Source organism: Pieris rapae, chromosome 19, assembly GCF_905147795.1.
Source record: "Pieris rapae chromosome 19, ilPieRapa1.1, whole genome shotgun sequence".
NCBI lineage: Eukaryota > Metazoa > Arthropoda > Insecta > Lepidoptera > Pieridae > Pieris > Pieris rapae.
The window spans coordinates 8,560,887-8,577,669 of record NC_059527.1 but is presented as its reverse complement, the minus strand read 5'-3'; the positions used below and the strand labels follow the sequence as shown (position 1 = coordinate 8,577,669).

General features: G+C 31.4%; 1 protein-coding gene across 1 annotated transcript; it reads left to right on the top strand.

Moving 5' to 3' along the window:
- Positions 1 to 4,091: 4,091 nt before the first annotated feature.
- LOC110991912 (neuroglobin-like) lies at positions 4,092 to 15,988 on the top strand. The gene is made up of 3 exons (XM_022257499.2): positions 4,092 to 4,608; positions 14,195 to 14,426; positions 15,223 to 15,988. Exons 1-3 carry the CDS (start codon positions 4,430 to 4,432, stop codon positions 15,391 to 15,393), a joined length of 582 nt encoding a protein of 193 aa, XP_022113191.1. The 5' UTR covers positions 4,092 to 4,429; the 3' UTR covers positions 15,394 to 15,988.
- Positions 15,989 to 16,783: the final 795 nt, after the last annotated feature.

The window sequence follows — 16,783 nt, the reverse complement described above, 5'->3', positions numbered from 1 at the left end:
TATCTAACAATCATTTACAGCCAAGACCAGTGAAGCATGAAATATCAACGTAAATAATATGTGACTATACCTTTCATGATATTTTATCACGCCATTTTACAAACGAATCTATTTTTTATTTATTCTGTAAAGAAAAGGTGAAATACCCAGAAAGGGTAGTGTCAACAAGAGTTGTTGGCTTAGGATGTGAATATTGATTGCAGAGGCAACGTCCCGTGACGTCACAGGCGTGGCGTGTGTCTTAAAGCTTCAATTACGATTAACGAACTCGTTTAACGGCGTGTAATCCGTTATGTATTCAGTGATTCTTCCTATTGATTTTTTTATTATAAACACATAAAATGGTGCAATTATGTATTAAATCGTTGCCAAATAATATGTTTTAGCAAGCTTACACTGTAAACTATAGTTGTGTGTAAATGTTAATTAATTATAATTTAATGTCGCCTTCAACAGAGTAAAAATTGTGTTTTCCTACTTTTTTTGTAATTTCTGTTCTACATATGAATGTTTACTTTTTACTCTATAGTGTTTCAAATTGTGTCGGCTAGTATGATAAAAATCATTTTAAGACACATTTTAAACTTGCTACAGTGTACATAATTTTATCAGTCACAAGATTCCGTTTAACATGTAGGTATTAAATTTGCCTCCGCGCCAACGCATTTTTTATTTATGCTTCTTAATAACCGTCATATTCAAAGCCAGATTTTTTTGTATAGACTTATCATAACATCCCAATCTAACTAAAAATAATTTTCTCTGCCTTTACTTTCTTAATCAATCGTTATTCTGACATTGTTTCGTATATTAATAATATACCATTAGATATAATTTATTGGTCGCCTGTAAGTATGTTAGAAAGATATAAGATTATCAATATATAAAAGTATGAGCGTCAATCAGTGTATTAACATATATTTATTACAGTGCATAATGTTGTGGTTTTTAAGAAAATTCGTGGCTTTATTTCCTAAATGTATGTGAAATTTATATAAGATAATTCTACGCTTAATGTGTATTTATGTAAATAGAGATATACTATGATTCCTAATGTGTTTTTATTGTTATTATGTTTAAATTAAATGTTGTCGTACTTAACAAATGGTTCATTAAATCTCGTAAGGAATGTATAATGTTATAATTTAAGCCGAAAATACGAGTTATATTTAAAGGTATCTGAGTTCCTTTGCATTGAAATAAAATTTTCAGATAGCAAGGCGTTGAACGTATATTGAATTACTTATCTGCATTCCCGAGGGAGCTACAGGATCACAAAGAAAATGTATTTATTTCAGTTTAAACAGGAAAATTGAATTTTTACTTCCATTAAACCATCAGGTGGAAGGGCTTACATTTGATGAAAGAAATAATGATTACAATCAGTGAGGGTTTTGGTAAAAAAATACAATTACATCAGGCCTAGTCATTTGGCCATACCATAGTTAGTAGGTCATATGTGATCTATAGAATCTACAAAGGTTGTTAAATCGTAGATAAATCTATAAGCCAATTTAAAGAATGAACCTAAGAATTTTTAAAGGCAAATGATAAATGGAATTGTTTTTTAACTTCCAATCTTCAAATTGTAGATTGTCTTCATTGTACATGCGTATTAGGCCAGCTATGTTTTTAAGTACATTTGGAATGCCCAAAGTCATCGTCACAAACCCAAGTGACACGTAACAGTGAAAAGCTTATAATTTAATAATAAATAATTTTATTCGGATAATGGAGTAATTACAATATTAGCTCATATTTTCATTAATTTATTACACTTCGTTATATTTATAGATAAACAAATAATACGTAAAAATTATAACAGAGACAACGGGCGGACTTATCGCTAACAAGCGATATCTTCCAGACAACCCTAATAAGGAAATAACTAAAAAAACATGATCGGTAAAATACATAAATAATACCAACCTTTAACTAAAACAAAACAAAAATAATAAACTAAAAAGCAAATCTCTTGGATTCATCAACTGCGATACAATACATTTAAATGCAATACATTTTCTAATCATGTGCTACCAGCCAAGTGGCCTACCATTCTTCTCCAACCGCCATTGCCCATCATGTGTGTGAATCTGTCTTCCCATCGCTTAGGTCTTCCTCAACCACGCTTTTCGTAACATGGAAACCGAATGCTACCATAGGAATTAAAAGATCTGGGTCGTCAGTCAAGTAACCAAATTCATCATGAATCACTATAATTATAGCTAATGTACAATTCATTATTTTTTAAATTCCCTCGTATAATGAAAGGTTGCTATCCAAATTTTGTCAACGATTATACAGAGTTTAGGTAAAAATAAGACCTAGTTATTTCGAACAAGACGACTTTTTTTCCTATAAACTTTTGATATGTTAATAAGATTTCTGGTGTATAAATAATATTTAATACATAAATATTATTTTTAATTGCGTTGCATTTATAAGCATTTCACTAATACGGGTCACTTGTCAAGTAGTTAATAGTCTATAAGAGATGAATGTTTGTATTATTAAGATGGATGTATCAAATGTTATTTAATTTGAAATAAATTATTTTAAAATGCTACCTCTTTTTTACTTTATATGAAAATGTATCTATGTATATTTTATATTAAACAGACAGGTAAAAGACATGCAGTATTGCGAGTAATTCGAAACAACTGGGACAACGTTCAATGTTTAGCGGTTTTGATGTTGCTAGAGGTCCTAGATTAATTTGGCTTTCAACATCCCTCTATGTAAGGTCAATTTTTTATTTATTTTTTGTTTGATTAAAAGTAAATGACAAAAAGGAGTTATTGTGGTTTATCCATAAGAGATAGACATATACCATCGGGGACTTTTCTGTAGACCTTTTTAATGTGTACAATACTTAGTACATTATTTTGATAAAACTCGTAGGGTTCAGCCTGTGTGTGCAATGTAAGCGGAAAAAATGTCATTATTTACGACATCACATTAGAAACCTCAAAAATAACAGTACTTCTACACTATTTAATGGATGTTATTATACATATAAACCTTTCTCTTGAATCACTCTATCTATTAAAAAATCCGTTGCGTAGTTTCAAAGATTTAAGCATACAAAGGGACATAGGGACGGAGAAAGCGACTTTGTTATATAATATGTAGTGAAGACAATTTTCTGTACCTCAGAAAGTTCGCAAGAAGATTGATTTGTGCGTTTGGAATTAATTATAAATGCGAACAGTTCTCTTTATTGATGAGAGTCAATCAACGCATAACTTGGAAAATTATTTACGTATTTTTATCAGTGGAAAGGATATAAATACCTATATGGTTTGATATAACTAATACTATTAGTTATATCAAACCATATTTTTAAAATATTTTAAACAATTATTTACCGTTTATTGAAACCTTCCTCTTGTATACTGTATAACAACACTGTATACAAGTTAAAATGAGATCTAAATTATTTTTAATTCCGTTTCTTCATACTTTCGCAGCCTTTAAAAAACAATTGAAGTGCCGGTATGATATGAATTAATCTTTGAATTAGGTTTGTAAGATCACCCGTATCACCAAGGCATAAGGCTCATGACTAATTAGGAGAGAGAATGCCCACTATGACGTATTGCACCCATAATTTCAAAAAAGGACAGTTACATTATCATACAATTGCGATGCGTCATAAAAATTGTGGCCCGAGAAATATTATAGTGCCGTGATTATATCGATATTATGACCTATCAATATAAGATTTGTTATACCAAATTCATTTAGTATTAAAAATGTTTTTTTTGCGTAAAGATTTAGTTATATTTGGATCAGACTTCATTTACTATTTTTTTTATATAAGATATATTTAAGTGTGCATGAACGTAAGCGAAAAATATAGTATGCAGTAGTATTTTAAATAATAATAGTTGTATTTTTTTAATATTTTTGAATTCATAAAATATAAAAGGCAAATATTAAAAAAGCCAAACCCGAAACTAAAAAAATACATTAAATATAAGTTTGATTTTTTAATTACATAATATGTAGTTGACATAGTATCGTTAGTATTGTACCATCACTAGCTAATGTCTTAGCTCTAGAACTAAAAATCAGTTATAAAAAATACACAGGTCGCGTCACTAGTCACGTAAATCAAATTAATAACGGTTCTTGTCGCAATTAAACCAACTATACCAACGGTAAATTGTGTTAAAACAATTCTTCGTTAGTTTTTGGAAAATTTGAACAATCCTCGTTATATCTTGTAGGATTACTAGTTATATTTCAAAACAGATTTTGCGAATAAAATACCGCGCATAATACTCTAAGAGTGACGATGTTTTCATTACTTAACGACATTTGTATCATTTGTCAATAGAGTGAAAATAATTGGATCAAGTGTTTTACCTTGTTCGATAGCGAAAACGACACTAATTAATTTGTTTGAAACCAGCGGCGTTTGAAAATGGGTTGTAAACTTTCTCAATTGGCATCTTCAGAGTTCCATTCAGATCCTTTCCATCGTCCACCACCACCATCAGATCCGAGATCACCACTGACCACAAAACAGCAGTATTGTATGCTCGCATCATGGAAAGGGATTTTTAGACAGATTGAGAAGACTGGAATTATTTTATTTGTCAAGTAAGTAATATTGAACATATGTGAATGGGAAAGGCCGCAAATGAATCTGTTTTACAAATATTTTTTTATTACGCATATACATTTTTATATTATTTACATAGAAATACAATAGGCGGAGTTCGAAAAGTGTTATACGTGTAATTCAAATTTAATACTATAACGTAAGTAAAAAGTAATTTTACAACATTTACAAACAAACACCATACATTAATAATTGAAGGATTATTAATTAACATAAATACCACAATAAACTATTATAAACTAGGAGTATATATAAAGATTATATCTATTTTATTCCTCTTGGATTAGGCGTTAATCAAATATTTAAACCCAGAGCTGTTGTTTTACTCGCTTAACGAATAAATATCCAATGCAATGAGGAAATGCTGCGTTAAATGTACATTTCCATAGGAACCAAACTTTTTAAATTTGTTTGAATTTTCTTTTAAATAGTGATTAATTATAATTATTTTTTAAATACAGAAATCAAGATACTAATAGCAACAAGTTTAATATACCTACGATTACCTACAAGCATTAAAAAATCATTTACAAATCAAATATATTTTTATTTAATTGTTTATATTTCGGAAAACAAGCTTCCATAACTATGTTAATAATTACAACTTAATAACTTAAATCTAAGTGTTAGTAGGTTTTAATACATGCATACCCGACTCATTCCGCATGAAATGGCGGAACAGTGATTGAGGTATGGGCAATCGACTCGGTCCGCGATCATGCGGAAGAAGCTGTTAACACTAGCTCGAACCCTGCGACCAAGAATGCACATCTCTTGCGCATGGTGGCGTATAAAAAATCCACCTCAGCGAACTTTGATGTCATTTTTGCATCCTCCCTCGCGAGGGGGGTGTTTCGACCCGTTCGGGGCGCATGCCCCCTTCGGATAGTGTGCTGGTTCGCACCCTACTAATACAGGGTAATACGGGGGCGGGCATTTAGCCCTTGAGGGGAGATATTGCGCGAGGAGACAGAGGGCTTGAATAGTAGATGTCTTGATTTGCTATGGTTCGGACCGAGCAGCGACGATTGACTTCGTCCCGGTGTCATATCTGAAGGTGCAGACTCGCGGTCTGCGGTCAAGCTTCGCCAGGTAAGACCTCCTTTGGGCCCTAATCGCCGCTCTTGTTGCATTATTCCAAAAAATCTTTAAAAAAATGCCACAAAGTGTCTATAAAAGAGTTATCATTCTATTGGTAAGGACTCATTTTTATTTGAAAAGCGCATAAATTGCTCGGAATATCAAAGAAAAGAGTGAGATATATTTAATTCTAAATGCAAAGTTAGGTACAAATAAGAAGTACGCATCAATTCGTTCGTAAAATATACGTTAGTAACGCTTTGAAACTTGTTCGAAAGCAAGTTTTATTTGACTGAAACTTCCAAATCACTCTGTACACTAGCGGTAGTTCAGAACTCGTCCATTATTTACATACATCTAAAGTTAGTTTTAACGAGATTCTACGGGTGAAAAAGCAATTCGGATTCGCATGGGAAGTAATTAGTAACACATTTGCGAGAAAGGAAAAGATGACTATCTTACTTATGGGGTCTAAATTAAACATATAAAACACGTATAAATTTCAATATAAAAATTGAACATAATTAAATGAAAATAAAGGCAACTGTACTAGTCTTAATAAATAAATAAATAAATATGTATTTGTATGCGTTGATATTAGGTGTAGTTAAAAGAAAAATAATAATATGTAAATTTCAATTAATTGACATAATGCTACAATCGATCATACGGGATCACAGCTGTAAGTATGATTGATGTACACTATTACATTTGGCACCTTATACAGTATTTTCTAATGTTTTTAGGGAAATATATAAAATTTATTTGGTTTTTAATATAATAAAATTTGTTTAGGAAAATTGGACTTGATAAGCAATTATTTTAGCCCACTTGATGTTAATTGATACCGCCGCCCATGGACACTCGCATTGCCAGGAGGCTCGCAAGTGCTTTGCCGGCCTTTTAAGAAATGGATCTCTCTTTCTCTCATGATCTCTTTTTATGAAGCACCACACCGGTTCTACATAGTGGTGGTGCGCAGGAAAAATCACCTTAAAAAGAATAGACTTGGAACACCAATATCTTAATATATTGCATCGAAATCAGTACTTGTACTATTTCGTAAGTTATATACTACTTAAAATCATCTGAACAAACTAGTTACGATATTATGTACCTGTGCTTGGAAGCCAACATATCAACATTCACAAATTCCGATATTTCACATACATACAGATCAAACGCATTACCTCCTTTTTTTGAAGTCGGTTAATAATATTACAACTTGTGTTGTAACACACACATAAAATGCTTACCATTGAGACTTCTCTCTAAACTTCATATGTTTGCCAAATTATCCTTTTCGTTCAACAATTTTCAAGTCAAAAACTCATTTTCGTCATTGGTTTTAATTTACATTGAAAACTCACATAATAATATCTAAACATAGGTTTTTAGTTACATATTCCCAAAATACTTGGATTGCGTTAAAATTTTGTCTTTTTCCTACGAGTATTTGACACAAACAACTGTTTGAGCGTCTCTCATTCCTGAATCCTGACTACGTAGCTTTTAACGCCCGTATCATGAAAAAAAACATCGTGAGGTAACTGGCACAAAGGCTGGCAACGCACTTGCGACTTCTGGCATTGTAAGCATCAATGGGTGGCGGATTACTTAATAGGAGGTGAGCCTGATCCTGTATAAAAAATGTATTACACTATTGTTAAATGTTATAGCTATTGTTGCAGTGATACGGAATGTTCCTAAAAATATTTGTAAAATATAATTAAAAACAACATTGCGTGACAAAGTAACAATTCATTGAACAATTTAGTATTGCTCATGCTCATTGTTTTATAAAATTCATTTGCATCTGAGTGACTACCAGTCAATGACCCCTTCAGACCCCCTCGCCCCTGGAAAAGGAGCCTTTATCCCCCTAAAAAGGGGCTTAACTTACCTAGTACAAAAAGTAGTTACATAATTTAAATCTATATATAAATATAAAAGAAAGTCGTATTCGTTACACTTTTCATAACTCAAGAACGGCTCAACCGATTTGGCTGAAAATTGGTGGGGAGATAGGTAAGAAACGGGAGAAGTATATATGATTATACTGTTCAATTTTGAGGTTATGTGAAAAAAGTGTACAAAATTTTTCGATCTTTTTATTATCTACAACTTTAAATTTTGCCGGAAATCGAGATAAACCGTTTTTACCCTTAAAACTCACCCCCTTCCCCTTCCCGACCTCAGATCGCCCGTAAATTAGTTTTCCTTTTTTTTATAATATTCTCGTCCTTTTCCAACGGTTTTCACCCTACTACTATTTTTCCACTTTTTATTATTTTTATAGGCCCTGGTTTATTAGCCTTTCATACGTCAAAAATTGTATAACAATACGCAACTGCCAGCTAAACGTGATGTTATGGTTAAGTATGTTTGAAAATGTGTCAATTAGTTTTGAAGTTGATGAGTTGATGCTTCGATTATCTGTTAGCTTATCGTGTCGATATTATACAATGCCACGAACAAGACGACCGAATCGTTTTTAATTATATTCACGAATAGTTCAGAATATTTATAATTAGATGTTTTTTGTTTGTTTTTTGATGTTTGAAATTTTATTATTAACATATGTGTACAGGACATCGTCTCCCGTGTCCACTTGTATAATTGAAAACTAAATCTCCGGACGTCTATCTATGCTTAGATAGACAAAAGTTGTGAATTAATATGCGTGGTGACAAAAATATTATTAGGTTATATTAGAAACGCTAACTATTGCTATTACAGTAATAATTAATACTTAGATTGCATTGTTTTCTGGCATGTTTATATTGATGTAGTCAGGTTTAATAAAATTGAAACTTGAAACTAATGACTTACATCTTCAGACTGTAATTAGTATAGAGGTAAATTGACCCGTGTCAAGGTACAATAACTATCATTTCAATTCAATCAAAAAGAGAAAAGAAGCATTTATCAGCCGCCATTTAATGAAAGGAAGTATTTAAAATACGAAATTAAGGTTGTCTATTATAACTAAAAGAACCATTTCTCAACAACAATCATTTATTACCTCCAAACATTTGATAATCTATCAACCAATTACTTACGCACGGAAATTCACAAGCCGTTATATATTTCCTATTATTGAACTAGGAATCGAATGTATTTTACGTTACGTTTAAAAACAGTTTTTTTATTGATTACCTAATTGAACAATCGTTTAACCACAACATATGTTTAAATTAAGATTACTATTATTACTTAATTACTTTTTAATGTGAGAACTTGGAGAAACTGATCGTGATTGGTAACACAGAAGGCAAAATATCACGTGGCCGTTCACCAACCAGATGGACCGATCAATTGAAAGACTCATCGTCTTCAAAGCTATACATCATCATTATCAGGGTCATAAGAGAAGAGCTGGACGGAAACCGGTGGAAGCGTAGTCCGCTCTAGATGCTTCGTTGCTGCCGACTCTCAGACATGAGCTGCCGACTAAAGAGAAAGAGATTTTTTAATGTAGTCATTAAATTAATAAAAAACATATTGATGACAAAAGGGTATTGACACTACATCAATCGCTAGTCCCCACACTAGAAGTCCCTGTGTTGTGGGTAACTAGATAGCAATTAGTACGTGGTGCATGCTTAAAACAGATTTTTTTAAGTCTCATAAAGTCATAAGACATTATGTTTCCGTGAATGTATGAAATGGGTGTGTGCGCATGTATTTGAGTGTTGTTATAATCGTGCGCTATATCTGTGTTTGTTTTTGGAACCTCAAAGTTAAACTAAAATACGTAGTAAGGCCTCTATAGATTCAAAATGCAATTTTTAGACTTATGTAAAAACATATTAGAGCAATCTTGGCGTAGAGGCTTAAATATGATCCTCTCAGCCGTGAGGTTCTGCTATCTAAACACGTCACACCAGAGGACTTTTATTTGCATGATGCATTCAATACCCGCTAGTACTGTTTGGCAAAACTTCGTGAGTAAATTACCGACCTGTCCAATCAACAGATTGTACCGCTAAAATATACTCAAATATGAAAACCTGTTCATATGTTGTTCACTCAGCTCAATATACAGATGAGTCTACGTCTAATGATGTTCTCTCTTTGTGTTCATACATTATAAATTCATTTAAATTAAACAAATTTAAACGTAAACAAAGCACGAACAAAGAGCTGAGGTAGGTTTTTAAGTGTTCGCGCCCCACTCCCACCGGTTACAGGGGGAATACAATTACGCTTGTGAATGTACAGTCGCAAAGAAAATCCTTTGATCTTAAGGGTTTTAAAGGGCTTCCGAAGTATGTAAAATCATGCAGATAATGTATGAATTATGAACTGATGTTGCAGAATTATAAGCTTGCTATTGAAGTTCTATATATGTTAAAAAATATTTAATATTTCTGTTGTTATATAATAATAAAGTTTCTTGGTTACTTCACAATATGTCAATATTATGCGTTTGAACACAGACTGTACCCATGTATTTTATTTAACAATTCGTTCGTATGTTTTACTTTATCTACTTGTCGAGTAAGAAACTATTTTAATTTCAATATAAACTATTTATAGTCCTTTTACAAGACCTCGCTTGCTTTCATAATGTGTTGTGTTTACTCGTTTGTGATTAGGATGGACGAGCGTCTAACTTTTTAGAATAAAACGTAAGTCTTATACGAAGACTCTGTTAATAATTTTTAATCGTCCATATAAACACAGCAGTGTGTGTATGATAAGTATTAGTTACTCAGATGTATTTAGTAATCATTTTTATATATTTATTTTTCTTTTGTAAATGTTTAAACCTTTTGGTATATATTATGTATTCCTTCTTTGCCTATATCTTTAATATAATTGTTTTGTCATATATAATTGATGTTATTTGTATAACGATGTAAACAAAAAGAAATAGTAAAAATTAAAAAAGAACAATTTTGTTCGCGAATGTAACTGCAGCTAATCGCACGTTCAGTGCATCCCAGTCTTGTCAGGCGAAATAGCTCGATTGAGACTTGTTATTATAGACATAGAGGAGCAGACAGCTTTTACAATTCATCATTGTGTTATGCATAGATTGATATGACTGCTTAGTTGTTAGTTTATCGTACAATCCAGTATTTTTATTGAATAGAAATGACAAATGGAGAAAACTTTCATGATAACGTGATGGCAGAGAAACCAAATAATGTATATAATTTACACAAACGATACAAAATTTACATTTTTTTATATTTTTAAATATTACAAAATATTGGCATATGGTAGACAGGCCATCGATGTATTAGCGCTTCGCAATTCACGGTATTTTTATACAAATGAACTACGAGAACACAAACACCAAAAAAACTAAGTGGTTTATTTAACCTTGGTGCATGAAGATATTAGAGGAAAATATCGTTTATTAAAATGTTCCCTGTCTAGATAGTAGAAAAGCTTACATTTTATTCGGCCGACCATTAAGAGATTAGGCCGCTGGCCAAGATAGATTTGCAAATCACAAGACCCGGTTTAACTATCATGTTAACAATGTCGCTTTGTGTTCAAACTAGTAGGTTTGCATAGTTTGAGCTTAGAAATACACTACTCAGTACAATATAGTATAAAAATGAAATAAGAACACATTTAGATATTGGTTAGTTAAAATACAGTAAAGAACAAAATATTTCAACGAATGAAAACATCTTCAGTACAATATAGTATAAAAATGAAATAAGAACACATTTAGATATTGGTTAGTTAAAATACAGTAAAGAACAAAATATTTCAACGAATGAAAACATCTTCAGTACTCTGTAACAGCGAACAGAGACTTTACGATATTATAATTTATTCATCATGGTCATGGCGCAACACTTGGCCAGTACGCAACTTTTCGTTGTTAAACGTTCCAAATAAGTTTTTTCGACATTCTAACTTCCAACAACTTTCTTTATTTCGACCTAATTTCCTAATCAGAGCCACTCGTTTGTAACTTTAAGTTCCCAAATAATTGCCGCACTTGTAACATCATAGCTACAGATTGATAGATCAATGACCATCACCTTCATCTTGTCATTTATGCCCTTTACAAAGGAAACGTGTTTCATTATAAAATCATAGAAATTTTCAACTTTGGAAGATAATCGTTATATGTGTGATAATCGCGTAACAGAATTGTCGTCGTATAAGCATTATTTAAATTATACTGTTTTAGAAATGCTCTCAGACTGTTATTCGTTTTCGATTATTGTTCAATTATATTGATACTGAATTGTTGATTGCACAACTGGTACAGTACAATGAGCGAGATTTTGTATTGGAATTATAATTGTATTTTGAATAGAAACCGAACTTTTAGAATTGTGATCAACATTTGGGAGTAATTGTACATATTTCTGTCTGATTACTACTTTGACAACTTAATAGATCAAAGAAATCGTTAATACTACTTAATGAAGTAAAAGAAAAAAAGTCTTCCTCTAGTAAAGCTTTAAAAAAATCTCTTTTAAAAATATACTCTCTTTAGTAGTATAATATTGTCTATATGTTTGGAACATTTAAAGTACTAATTGCTTTTAATATAACAAAATAAACAACTAAACCATTTTGAGCAGTGTGGCTTCAGCGTGCGAATCTGATCCTCCAGGTCATAGCTTCGATCCCCGCCTGTGTACTAATGGAATTTATATATATTTGCCCATTTAACATCGCTTGAACGGTGAAGAAAAACATCGTGAGGAAACCATCTTGCCTTGGACCCAAAAAATCGACAGTGTCAGGCACAGAGGGCTGATTAACTACTTCCTTTATTAGCTTGAGAAATGATCATGAAAAAAATCCTAAAAATATTGTAGTTCCACTGGTTTGCTTTTTTGTGTTTATCTGTCTTGACGTTTGTAGTCTGTGTAACTTTGTAGTTAAATAATGTATGCTGACAGTAATTCTGTTACTCCGACATATAATTATTAAAATAAAGCCGTATTAGCTTGCTAAAAGGGTGATTCTGGTTGTGGGTTTCCCGTGTTCGAAATACATAATTTTAGTTTCATAAATTTTGATGAGGGTAATCAAAAATATTTGAACACGGCCAATTGTCATATGTTTGCTTGTGTTGGACGCAATTTTTTATTAACTTTTTGGCAATTATATTTGTTAGTTGGGTTGAGGACCTAAATAAAAATAAAATATAATTTTTTAGTAAGTGTTTTGTGCGTTTTGTGACTATTGTAAGCCTAGGCAGGTTATCAGTCTAACCTCCATATTTTTTCCCAAACTCATATAATTTCTGCATATCCTTACGACTAACAATTTTTTATTCATTCTAGTTAAGGTAAGAAAACAAGGTATGAACTCAGGTCTTTTTATTTTAGTATAAAATTGTGTATCGACGGCCGCCGAACCATTTTATTACAATATCGTAATAAACTTCAATTAAAAGTGTTAGACACTATAATTGGCGACGAAAATGAAAATATCTGAAGGAGGTATAAAGGCTTAGCGTGTTAGGTGACTCTACTTTGCCAGTGTCGTGTACATATGGAAGGACGAAGGAGATCGATCGGTGAAAATAATAATTAAGTTAATTTTTAATATGCACCTTAAAAATAATAGTTGAAATTCGATTGTACTTCTACATAAAAATGGTTTTGTATACGGTTTATCTGGTTCTACACTTTTTGTAACTTGTGATAGTTTTAGAACAAGCTATGTTTTTCGTTATGTATTTAATCTAATCTTCTTCTAATATATACAATTCTCGTGTCACAAAGCTCGATCACATACTCCTCCGAAACAGCTCGTCCAATTCGTATGAATTTTATTATGCATATTCAGTAAGTCCACCCCTTAATTTCTGTTTTTATTTTTTAGGCAAAGATTTTTGTTTTTATTTTTTTATGATACAGCATACAAACGTAGATACAACCTTAATGTGCACCTTTCAACGATCAACCCCTCTTTTTTATTGGTTAATTAAAAACTTATGACTTGAGGTTTATTTAGAGAAATAATCACAGACCAACCTTAAACTTTTCATTCTGGAAAACCGAACTGTTTCTGGGGTAGCAAAGAAAATTGTACCATGTTTATTTATTTATTTGGAAACAAAACAGATACATCTTTACAATAAAAATAAAGTTAAAAATAAAACATAAAATAAAAACATTAGATGTATCCACAATAGGTTTTACTTATATAACTATAAAAAAAATAAAAAATAAAACAAAAAGCAAAACTGCACAATTTAAATACGCATAGCAATATTTTCAACGTATTCCGCATTATTGCACATCTAAAGATTTTCGTTTTTAATATCGAGTAAATTTTATCTGAAAAATGTATTAAACACGTTCTAGGTTAAATTCCAATGAAATGATGAAAGACTAGCATGTAAAAATGTCGTAAAAAAAGATTCAATAACAGTTTTCATATAGAAAAATATTAAATCTTGCCACAGTCAGAGAGATACTGAGATACACCAAGTTGCCAGTTAATATTCTTCTTCAGTTCAATCATATTTTATATACTTTATTTCAGGTTATTTGAAGAAAACGAAGAGCTGCTTCATCTCTTTGAGAAATTCCGTGAGCTTCGAACTAAGGAAGCCATCGTGAGTTCAGCGGAGCTAGCTGAACATGCTACCCAGGTGATGCATACCTTGGATGAAGGAATCAAAGGTCTGGCTGATATGGACTCGTTCTTCGCTTATGTGCGCCATGTGGGTGGTACACATCGACAGGTTCCAGGGTTCAAGGCTGAGAACTTTTTGGTGAGGATTTTTAAAAAATAGAAATTGGAAAACTTACGTCACATTTTTCGGTTACGCGTCACATTTCTCGGTTACGTAAAAATCATAGGAGTAATAAGGTAAAATAAAATAATTATTTTATTTGTATTTATGTCTATGATAATAAAAAGCCTTTTGTTTTTGTTTCGCTTTTCTAATGTTTGACGCATGTTGAATTTCAGAATATTTTTATATTTATATTTATTAGTTATGCCCCCAATTATATAATTTCTTAGTAGCTGCATATTTGTACTATTTGAAGGCAAAGTATTTGTTATTAGCTGTCTAACCTCTTATTGATTCCATACTAAATTTCTATCCACTCAGCGCTTATTATTGTAATAGAAATTTGTGTACAGTTGTCGAGATTTTTACATACATCGTAATTAAACACAATGTAATACAAAATTCATCATAAACTGTTACTATAATTTATTTTTGAAGTATTGGATATAAAGGACCGCGTAGAACTATTTTAATTAACTGTAACGATGCTCGCTTTCCCTTTGACTTGAAAAGTTGCAGGAATGTAGGCTATATTGCTAACTTTTTTCTGCACTGCAGCTTTATAAATAAATATTTTTTATTATTACATTTAATTGATCCATAAATGCATAAGTTCATGTTTTTGTCTATCTTATTCCTAAAGTACAAGCCGTGTAGATAATAAATTTTAACAGGATTTCACAGATCAAAAATTTTACCTAATTCCAACAATATCATATACCGGAACTGACCCTTGAAGTCTGTGGTAAATCAAACGATAAATATTTTGCAGAAAATCGAGCAGCCTTTCCTCGAAGCAGCGAAGACGACACTTGGAGACAGATACACGCCCAACATTGAAAATATCTATAAACTGACTATCAGGTTCATTTTAGAGAACTTGGTCAAGGGTTACGAAGATGGCGGGAATGAGAATGAGATCCAAACCAATGTAGTCCGTTAAAACTTATTTTTTACACATTAAAAACCTACTTTATTATAAAAATAATGCAATAACTACCATCAACATAATTTAATAAACATAAACCTTTATTTGTTTTGTATAAATTTGTTACAATTAATATTGTCTATATCTTATTGTGGTTGACACTTGACGGGGCAAATGTCAAATGTCAAGTTTGCGTTTGATTCTCTATAGATTTGTTAATATGTATTTCAAAAGGTTTTATTTCCGGTATAAAGTTACTCAAACAACAAAAAATCACCAAAATGCCTTATATCTGAAGCCAGCACAGGAATTTGCTGTTTCCTAAAAGATTCCGATCTCTACTTAGATCATGACGTCAACCCAAGATTGCGATTTCAGCGCTATAAATTGAGATAACTCACAAAGAAGTCGGGATATTTTTGTAAAACAGTATATTGTAAGAAATTTAATGGATTTATTTCTCTATTAAAGTTTTGTAACAGTAATTTCAATTTTATTGACATTAACACTTTAATGTTTCGTGTATGCCTTGATGCTTTTGATTTAACAAAGCACACAATATATATATTATTTTTTTTATATTATCAAAGATTATATATAGCTTTATATTTTACTCTAAGGGCCTGTTTCACAATGTCCGGATAAGTTCCAAATAAGCTTATTTGTAGGATAAACAGTATTTTTGCGTTTCACAACTGTCAGATAGCGCTATACGTCATGAAATTCGAAATATCTTATTTTGAACTTTTATCTTTCGAATAATTTGTGTTGCATAGCTATTTGGCACTTTATCCATACATTGTGAAACAGGCAATAAATATATATTTATATGTATGTATAATAATGTTTCAGTATCGATATTACTACTTGTATGCAATGCAATAGTTTATTTTCAAGCTAAATGGAATAAATATAGTATATCATTAAAAGATTTTCTTTATCACCTTGACAATTGTGATGCAGCTTCTTCTTCAGTAGATGATCAACGTTTCTAAAATACAAGTATACCAGATTTTTTAAAACTGTTTTATTTTATTCGTATTGGGGCCGATAAGGATAGCAACGCGTAGCCTTCCCAAACTTAAAAACTACAGAACCGATTTCCAAGATTTGTATTTCTCCATTTAAATTCTGTTGTATATTGGAAATATAATATTTCCAAAATGTTTGAACAAAATTTTGCAACGTCGATCTTTAATAAAATTGCAATAAATGTATTTAAGTGTTACGTTGAAATGAAATTGAACACTGAACTAGATTCTGTTGAATAAAGCTAATAAACTTGTAATAAAAAGTGGTGAGTGAAATCGATTGTGACTATAAATAGTTCCTTTCCCCATACAAAGCAATCACGGGACATTAAATCGACTTATTTTTATATTGTTGAGTCAGGTCACCAGTGTAT

Bases quoted from the DNA above. Each gene is read 5' to 3' on its own strand.
- LOC110991912 (XM_022257499.2), top strand. From the start codon at position 4,430: ATGGGTTGTAAACTTTCTCAATTGGCATCTTCAGAGTTCCATTCAGAT. The intron at 4,609-14,194 runs GTAAGTAATATT...ACTTTATTTCAG, and splicing joins GGAATTATTTTATTTGTCAA to GTTATTTGAAGAAAACGAAG. The intron at 14,427-15,222 runs GTGAGGATTTTT...AATATTTTGCAG, and splicing joins TCAAGGCTGAGAACTTTTTG to AAAATCGAGCAGCCTTTCCT.